General features: G+C 36.3%; 1 protein-coding gene across 1 annotated transcript in view; it reads right to left on the bottom strand.

Moving 5' to 3' along the window:
- The window catches only part of LOC111083650 (transient receptor potential cation channel subfamily V member 5-like), a gene marked incomplete at its 3' end in the record, with an annotated part of 16,303 nt that extends 6,407 nt beyond the window's left edge, over positions 1–9,896 (bottom strand). Inside the window, exons 1-2 of the mRNA XM_022380295.1 lie at positions 9,747–9,896; positions 9,208–9,359 (exon numbers count right to left, since the gene is read on the bottom strand). Coding sequence (XP_022236003.1) covers positions 9,208–9,359; positions 9,747–9,749 — 155 coding nt within the window. The remainder of the gene's footprint in view (positions 1–9,207; positions 9,360–9,746) is intronic.
- Positions 9,897–10,476: the final 580 nt, after the last annotated feature.

Here is a 10,476-nt window from a genome sequence, read left to right on the forward strand (position 1 = left end):
TACTTAAGCTTTCTAAAGGAACATTAAAGATGTGTAAGAAAGCTAACTTCACTAGAATTATGATGTTTTTAGCTTATGTAAAATATAGAAGAAACAAATCGACTTTTCAATACTCCTAAAACCTTCGCAGTACCTTATTTAGTATTTTACAAAAGGTTTAGGTGCAATATACCAAGTCATTTTTGTTGTAGGCTGGCAAAAGAATAATAACAAGAAGAAGAATTACAAACAGGTCATTTTGAGCGGATTTTCTTTTCCTTGCAAGTTTAACATGAGTGTTTTTTTGAGCATTTTTCTATGTGTACACCCTTAGCAGTCAATTGTTTGTTTGTTTTGAATTTTCGAGCAAAGCTACACGAGGGCTATCTGCGCTAGCCGTACCTAATTTTGCAGTGTAAAACAGTCAATAGTAAAGGTTTTAACATTTTGTTTGAACTGAATCTTTACTGTTTAAGGTGTTTTTCGCCCTAACGTTCTTTAAGGGTTTTGTGCAATTTCTTGAGATCTTTATTATGATAGAGAAATAAAAATAAAGGAATTTTTCATATTTCAAATAATACATTCTAAAGTTGAAGGTTCAATTTTATATCAAAACCACGACAAATAATATGGTTTATGTCTTTGATGAGTGGTTTCCATGCAGTATTGAGTAGTTGTTGACCATTGTTTTGATTAACTCACTGGTGATCCAATGTCTTGTACTTGGATGGTAATAGCTTATTTGATTTTTTTTCGTATGGTGTTTTCTTATGTAGATATTATTTTTGTACTTTTAGGCCTATCATATGGTCATAGCAAAGTTCTTAATATCTCTTTGGTGTTATTTGAACTGTAACTGGCATTATGTTTCCCCAATGTATTGTTTATTACACTCACACCAAATGCTATAAACAACGTTCTTTGTGAGAGGACTCGGAACTGGGATTTTACCTTCATAATACTGTCGCATAATGTAGGAGGACTTAAGAAAACTACGGTAATGTTAAGTTTATTCATTATCCTACGAATTTTTTCTCCTAGGTCTGGTATATATGGACGAAATGCTTTTTTCTCCTTTCGTTGTGATTGTCAAGTTGTGGTTCATTAGTAGTTGAAACAAGTTAAACATATAACACACGTTGAATCGTTTTCTTTGGTTAACCGTTAATCCATAAGTTCTTAATCTAAGTAAAACGAGGAGCATATATTTGTAGCCCTAGATCTTAGTGTTTTAGTAATCCCAGTTTTGACAGCTATTGTATGGCATAAACGAAAATATAGATAATTATTTGTTTGAGTCTTCTTCCAGTAAACATTAGTGGTCAACTTTTCTAAACTCGTGTCCTTGTGACCAGAACATAGAGAAATGGAAGACGTTAAGTACCATGGAAAATTGTATGCTGTTAAATTAGCTGTTCAGGTGAGCACGAAATATTTTGAGTTCTTCCTTTGCATGGGTCCATAAAATAAACGTATCATCAACATATCTTACCCAAATACGAGGTTGATGAAGATATGATGTTAAAATGGTATGTTCAAAATTCTGCATGAATATTTCTGCTACTACAGTTGATAAAGGTGAACCCATTGGAGAATCATCTAAAACAGAGGTTTCCAGACTTTTGGTAATCACGGACCAGTAAAATTCCCAGTACAATATCTGTTAATTAAATAAATAAAATAATACGATATTCACAAAACAAACAGAAAATTTATTTCGAAAACAAAAAAGAAAAGGTAGAATTAGGCGTATTTTAGTCATCAAATATGGAAAGAAACGTAAGTAAGTGATAGAGCTTTCAACAGCCATGACACCTTGTGGACCGGTGGAAATTAAGTCAAGGACCGGTGTTTGGGAAACACTGGTCTAACATACTGTAAAATCGGCCATTCCAATGGAATTAATTTGCATCGAGACAGATGTCCAGTAAAATCATGATGTTTGGGATGCTGATAGATGTTCTTGTTGGAAGTGAGATGTCACCACTTACTCGTTTGTATATTATTTCCATGGTATCATTAGCAGGAATCTTGTTGAAATGTGAAACTACGTCGAGGGTAGCCATAATATCATCTATGGATATTATTTGGTCAGAAATATGGTTAACGAATCTAATTCCTAATTGAATAAGCCAGATCTAATGTTAGAGGTTTTAGTACACTAGAAATAAATTAGGCTTTTTGGTAAATTGGTGAAACTATGTAAGATATAATAGGTCACATGTTTATGTAGGTTTAAGTATCTTTGGCAAACCATAAAGCTGTGGGGAGACTGAATGGTGTATAGGGAATCTTTTGTAAAGTGTCATGCTTGTTTCCTTTTTATTTGTCATGTTCCAAAGTTCTTTATTTAGTCTTTTTTTCTATACATTGAGTTGGATCCGAAGATAGCGTCTTTGATAAATTGCGTCTGTTAACAATTCTTCTATCTTTTGCTAATAGTCACGTCAGTTTAAGAGGACTGTAGCATTTCCCTTATCGTCAGGAAATATAACAGTTTCTCCATCTATATTTAAATTAATATAACACTGTCTGTATATTTTGGATATTACTAATTAATAGCTTGGTGCTTCTCCTTAGTTAGGTTGTTTCGTGGTTTAATCGTACTAACTTGGAAGCACAATTTTTTAGCAGTTGTGAGATCTTATGCATCAGTGACTTCTTGAGTGGACGAAATGATGTTAGTGTAAGCTAATGGTTTCGAAATAGGAACAACATTAAGTACAAGAGATAGTACACTTATTTCATTATCATTAAAACGTTTGATCTCTACGTTTACGACTGTGTACTTATTCATCTCCATTCTATTATCCCCGTCACATTTAGATAGCAATAACAGGTTAGAAACTTCCTAATTTGTTTGTGTTTGACCTTGTGATATTATCGACCAGACAACCTGGGTACTGACATACAGGTGGCAGTAGGATGGAGGAAAGTTAACTGAAGGGGTAAACTGCATATGGTAAATTTGTCCAGTCTAAAAAAGGTAGCATTGAGTATTACTCTTTTGGTCTGTGGTAGGAGGAGAGTACTTACTATCTCATCTATAGAACACCACCACCCTACTTTCAACTAAGTGGTATTGGCCACACTCAGAAGGAAGCTTCCATGGTCATGGTCAACCACCCGAGTGCTTAGGAACTGGTAAGTAGCAAGGACTCCTGTACTTCAATGGAAGAGGGGAGAACAATGCAGTGGAGAGTCTGCAGGAATATAACACTTTAAGACAGTGCAAGGGGTGACCACGATACCTTATTTTGAAAATTAGGCTGGTCCCAATTTATTGAAGTAGGACTGGAGGGATTGGCAGCTATCCCGACACTCTTTTACTCATGATAGTCCATGGGTTGGTATGGTCTGGTGTGGACTTTATTTATGAAGAAGATCCATGAGGCAACTTCCAGCAGTCTTTTAGAACATCCCATCTCTTCAGTGAGTGTTGATACCTGTATTGCCATATGGTGTTAATTTATATTGATATATACTTAGACAGGTACTGCTTACCACAGAGGAAGGACCACTATAAAGGGAAGAAATGAAAAATTAAGAACTTACTCTTTCAGAGTCGAAATGAGGTATGGAGAATGACATGAAGGACAACATTGAGATTCCAATCTGGTAGGGGAACTGGCTGTGGTGGACAAATCAGACAAAAAGAGTGAAACAGGAGAGTAAGGACAGAAAAGGAAAAAAATTACAATGGAAGCAGGGAAAACGAAAGCTATAGGACAAGGCTGTCCTATTGCCTGCAATGGTAGAAACAGATAAACCATTGTTTAAAAGCCAAATAAACAAATTAGAGAAGTGGGGAACAATTGGTTGGGAAAGTGAGGTGAGAAGCTATGGCACAAAGACCAATCACTGAAAATGAGCCTTTTACGCTAGTACATCATCAAAGAAAAAGAGCAGACTTAACAAAAAATAAAGATGACTACCCCTGTAGAGAGTCCGTATTGTCTCACAAGGGACCAGACAAATAGCATGTGTGAAAACAAAGTATGGCTACAGTGGCATGAAACACAGAGGACGAAAGATGCTGGAGAAGAAATTGGTATAGAAGGAGATGAATGAAGGAGGTTCAAGAGCTGAAACAGGGTTGTGCAGGTCAGAATATGGTGATGAGAAGGATTCGACATGGAGTGGTTTGTGTAAGACAGAGAACAAAAGGAAGAAGATGGATGAAAGGATAATCATTGGTCCAATTCTGACTGAGGGCATCCACCATTAAAGCTGAAGGATGTGGAACCAGAGACCAGAAAAGGGGAAGTTTTGTATTGTGCTGGGTGACAAATGCATCCACTAGGGGGGGGGGGTACCCAGCTGGGAGCATAACCACAGGAACACTTGAGAAGCAAGAGATCACTTCATCAGAAAAATTTTGTTGGGATGAGATATCCAATCTGTTACAAGATTCATAGCACCCTGGATGTGACAAGCAAGAAGATAGACCTGTTGAGATTGGGCCCAGAAAATCAGATCGAACATTCAAAAGCAAAGCAAATGAGATTAGATGTCCCCTTGATGATTGATGTAAGAGACAAAAGTCAAATTGTAAGAATAAATCATGACCAGGTGCCCCTGTACCACTGTCAGGAAATGATTCAAAGCCAGACAAAAAGCTAGAGGTTCCAAAAGGTTGATTTGTAGAGAAGCATCTGTAAAGGGGTGCACATTTGGACAGGGATGAGGCAGAGGAATTCCTGTTAAAGTGTTATCTCTGTTAAGCCAGGCAAAGTCGACTTGTAGGGAAAGAGAGTGGAAGATGGCAGAGTCCAAGGAATCCCAAACATGATTCCATTAATTATGCAGCACCCACTGAAGGTAATGAGGGATTCCATGGAAGCCCAAGTCCACAAAAGAGAAAAGAATCACATGCATGAAGAAAAGAAAACTTGGTTTCGAAAACCAAGATCTCCATCACCCTAAAATATAGAGGAGCAAGTTGGGCCATACTGAGGTAAGGGTTGAACAATGCTCCCAAATGAACAAGATACTAAGTGGAGATGAGATGGGATTTCACCAACTTGACAAGCCATCTCACACGAGCTGCTTCCTGTAGGAGGAAATGGGTATGATTTTCAGAGGCTTGTCGTCCGTATAATGGTGAAACTGTAAACTTTGGTTGTGAATTTGTTGGAGAAAGGCTTTCACCATGTGACAGAAGATGTATGACATCGATGCCAGACCGAACTTTACAGTGTGGAACTGAAACACTCTATCCCTGTAACAAACCAAAAGTAATGTCTGGATGTTGGAGAAATCAGTATATGAACGTAAGCATCTGAGACGTCGACCTTGGTCATCCATAGACCTGGAGTGAACAACCATCAAAAGGTGAGGAATCACTCCATGGTGAACCGTGGGAGGTAGATGAAGTGGTTGAGGTTGGAGATATTGATAACAGGACACCAATCCCCAGTCTTCTTGGGAACAATGAACAGCTGGAAATTAAAACCCAGAAAAGGGTGAAACACTTATTCTATGGCATCTTTGTTATAGAGATCTCGAACTGCCTCGGAGAGATGCTGGCCAGACATTGCATTGGATCCTGATGAGGGGAAAAGAAATAGGGTGTGGAGATAAAGGGCCGGAGCAGAAAAATAAAAAAAACAGATCCTTCTGTTAGCCCTGAAGAATCCAAGTGTCCAAGACAAAAGGTCGCCACAAATAGAAATCCTGGCCAACTGCACCATACAGTCTTGAAGCCCACGGGATAGTCACTCACGAAACTGGCGTCAGAAAATACGATGATCGATTTGACAATTCGCCACAGAAACCCAGGAAGGTGGCACTAGTAGAGGGGAGGATGCAGAGAGGTAAGACTCGAGAGCAGGAGCAGGAGGGGTTGGAAAATGAGAAACAAGGAAGGAGATGGAGGAATGTTGATATGCAGCCTCCACCCGAGACTCTAAAGTATCAGGGAGATCCCAAAAACAGACTGGTGCAAAAAGAGCCAAATGAATATCTCATAAACAGGAAGCAGACAAATACACATGTGACAAGGAGAGCCCAACAACAAAGAAGCCACGTATGAAGGGACAAGGCCAAGGAAGAGAAGTGCACCAATGTAGAAAAAAGAAGGGTGTATCCGCCAAAAAACCCTCAGGGGAATGGTGGATAACCTCAAAAAGGTGGTGAATTGATGAGTAATAATATAGGATGGTAGTGAGGATGAGATGGATACCAAAGAACTGGGCTGGGAAAAACCATAGTTTATTAGCAGGATCAAAGTCCCATGCCCGAATCAGACTTTAAGGAACGAGAATCAAAAACGGAAATTCTGAACCATAATATGCCAAAGCATGGGAGTCCGCTAAACGTAGGGGCCAAGGCATGATGGCACTCGAACGTAATTTCGTAAGAAACTGTTTAGCATGGACTCGAATATTAGGTGAGGGGGAGGGGAACTTAATAATCCAATGTCGAGGTAGAATGAAGAAGGGAAGGGAGAAATCATAAGACACAGGGGAAAGACACAAGAGGTAACATACCTGAAAAATGTCTAAAAATACAGATGAAAGATGAGGTAGATTGAAAGGGGTAGAACGGGAAAGCACAGCAAAGGCAGGAGATGGAAAAAGGATGTCCAAATCATCCTCTTCAAGAAAAGATGTGGCGGCATGGAGACTGAATATGGTTTCCAATAAGCAGTTGTGGAAATCGTTCCATTGTTATTTCTTTAAACAAGTATGTCCAGAAAAAAGGTAAACAATTATCTTGTTCAATCTCATACGTAAACTGAATAGACTTAGAATGATCAACACTGTTTAGATAATCAGCAAATGTCTTTAACTCAATATCTCTATGCCGCCAAACAAAGAACGTGTCATCAACAAATCTAATCCAACAATCAGGCTTTTAAAAAAGCATTATCAAGAGCAATACGTTCGAAGCTATCCATATATAGGCCACATAGAAGTGGAGAAAGAGGGGAACCCATGGTTAATCCAATATTTTACTCATAATACTTTTCATTAACTTTTAAAAAATAATTTTCAATACAAACTCTAGTTAAATTAATAATGTCAACAATTTCAATTGGAGAAATGGAAATTTCAACTAATCTGTCATGAAAACAATTAATAACATCTTCCACCAGGACTTTAGTGAACAATGAAACTATATGAAAAGATACCAACTGATTAGAAGAATTAAGTTTAATATTTTTCATTTTTTCAACAAATTCAGCAGAATGTTTAACATTATATTTATTCTTACTCTTCAAATACGAAAACCGTTGAGCAACGTATTGTGACGAGGTGCCGATACTGGATACAATAGGTCTAAAACTATTGTTTAACTTAAGAATCTTAGGTAAAGCGTAAAAACTGGGTGGAAAAAAATTGAAAGGATTAACTTTTTTTGTTGTTCAGGTAACAAAGTTATACATTGGTCAACATATGTTTTTATCAAGTTATGGAATTTTGTTGTAGGATCTCTTCTAAGGGAAACATACGAGCCATCATTTAACAACTGATCTACAGTAAAAATATAACTACATTTTTTCAACACCATTACACACCCTCCTTTGCCAGCCTGTGTAACAACAATATTATTGATATTATTTAAGGACTGCAAAGCTACTATTTCTTCTTTCGTCAAATTACTATTCATTTCAATATTTTATTTTGACATTATATCTTGGCATTGATATTTAATAATAGTTTTAATTTTACTATCTTTGACTTGTTCAACGTTGGATCCTATACTAGTTACTATATCTTTGATAGGTAGAATTTGTGGAGTTACTGCAAAATTTAAGCCTAAACTGAATACATTAACTTGCATGTATATAAGGTTGACACCAGACTTACTAATAAGTTTTGGGTTACATACTGGTAGTACTTCAGAAGTTTCCTTTTTCTTAGGCGCACATAAAGATTTAAACTTGATATCCAGTTTCTTACTATATTGTTCATTTTCTTTTTCAATTCTGTTCCAACAGTAATTCTCATTCTAAAGACTGCTGAAATCTTCATTAAATTCAGGATCTTCTCTAACATATTGGAGATATAGACAGTAACTTCTACCAGGATCTTCTCTAACATATTGGAGATATAGACAGTAACTTCTACTTTGGAGATTTCACTTCTTTTCTCTTCTATTTTGATCTTTAATAATTTTACTTTAGCTTTTGCAGAAAATGTGTTGTACATCTTCCTTTCTGATTACAGTTGATATTGATGAATTTTGGTATTACCGCACTGTTTCTGCAGTTAATTACAAATTTTAGTTGTGTTAACTTGCATTATAACTTACTCCGCTGTCGCAATAGATGTTCCGCCCGAATGCCCCGTTATTAGGCTTCATAAAAATTTTATTATACATTTTCAACGTTGATCTTTTTAAATTCTAAAATTTATTGCACAAGTTGCCGTAATTGAATCCTCAAGTGCAAGGTAATGCATGTGAGATATCATGATTTAAAATATGAGCATAATTTTGATGGGAATAACCTTGTTATGGAAGAAAAATATCTTGGTGTTCTGGCTGATCAGTCTTTTAAGCCATCCAAGCAATGTGTTGTTACTAGTGGCTGAACAAATAGAATTTTAGATTTTATCTACAGAAATATTGAACACAAATCTAAAGAGGTTGTAATGTCATTGGTTAGGCCACATCTGGAGTGCTGTGTTAAGTCTTGGGCTCTACTTCAGGAAGGACATTTAACTGTTGAAAAGGGTTCAGATGAGGGCTACTGCGATGATATTTGAGCTGGAGAGGTTATCATACAAAGAAATGTAGAGATCTCTGAGTTAGAAGGGATCTGATCGAGGTGTTTAAGATTATTAAAGAAATTGATTGTGTTGGTGAATTATCTTTTTTTCATATTTGACAGTGAGAATGATAAAACTAGGGAACACAAATATAGATTTTGGCAGGGTAGGAGTCAACATCAGGTAGGACAGCTATATTTTTCTAACAAGATGGTTGTCTTTTGGAACGGATTGCATTCGGATGTGGTGGATAAAGTTAATTTGAATACGTTTAAGGGAAAGCTTGATAAATATATGAGTGATAGAGGTTGGAGTTTAAAGTGTTTTACTATTTAGTGGATAGGACAACCCAGATGGATCAAAAGATTCCCTGTCCCCTGTTGTTCTTTAATATTTAAATAGGAAGTAATACAAATCAAGCTATTGGAAAACTGTAGAAATAGGAAGTAACACAGATCAAGCTACAAGAAAACTCACTAGAAATAGGAAGTAATAATGTTGTTACACTCACCTGCAGAAAAATAGAAAGTAGGGAGCAGTGGTAATCATAACAAAAACAGCCACAACATCTTCAGCCCAACAAGAACAGGTCAGTCTTAGCGGTATCATCAATAAAACAAGGGTGCAAGAGACCAGAAATAAAACGCGGGACGGCACTGTCATCTACAGAGTGGAAATTGTCTTGGTAAAATTTCTTTTGTAACTAGAAGTATTGTTTCAAAAGCGCTTATGATATTTCGACAGAAGACTAAATAGAAGAAAATAAAATACCAAATGAAACATGACCACGGAGTCTTAACATACTTATTATCGTCAGCTGCAGTATCTTTTCATGTTTTCCTTAATATAAATGTTAACATAAAAAGAACTACATAAGAAAACAATGCATCAGTTCATTAACTTTTCTTGTTGATTATTTTCTTGTTACTTTTAAACATATAAAGTAATAATACATAAATGGATAATAATTAATAATCGAATTAAGAATAAGAACCATTTTGTTACAGAAGTCTTAAGCCATTAGATTAAAATCTAAAAAATAAGACCAACCATGTTTTGTACGAATGTCTGGTAGCCAAGGAAACGAGCCTCGAAAGCCGAGTTCAGAAGATACAAAAAGGCTCCAACTGCCAATAATCCCTCCAGGATTAAACGAAGCTATTGTGGCAAGAATAATTATATTTTTCGTAAATAAATAATAATAATAAAACATAAGCCGTATATAAAGATTTATCGTAAGCTCATTGAGATTGTTAAACACCCAGTAAAATTACTTTCTGTCCTGCCCCCTAGTGGCACAGCGACATTTCTGTAGACTTACAACGCTAGAAACTGGGTTTCAATACCCGTGGTAGGCAGAGCACAAATAGCCCACTGTGAATCTTTGCGCTTAACTACAATCAAACAAAACAAACAAACTTTCTGTCCTAAATTATTAATAATGTCTTGTACTCAAAACGTCTTGTTCAATGTCTTGAAACATCTTTTACTCGCACCAAAATATCACACATATAATATACACTTCACCAACGTATGAAGTCTTATTTTTTCGATTTGCCCTTGAGGGGTAAAATTCCCCGAAACTGGTATAATTCAGTGACAAGTGGTAAATCAAATCATACATTAAGTTTTACATTTATGTTTTAGTATTTTATGCTTATTATTTCTCTGTTTCTTCTCAAACGACTACAAAAGAAGGGTGGAATAATTACTTCAAAAGAAAATTTTGCCACGACTACAGATTTTAGATATTTTTTCTGATCATGCATATTCTTATTTT

The sequence above is a fragment of the Limulus polyphemus genome, unplaced genomic scaffold (genome assembly GCF_000517525.1).
Source record: "Limulus polyphemus unplaced genomic scaffold, Limulus_polyphemus-2.1.2 Scaffold10505, whole genome shotgun sequence".
Lineage (NCBI taxonomy): Eukaryota > Metazoa > Arthropoda > Merostomata > Xiphosura > Limulidae > Limulus > Limulus polyphemus.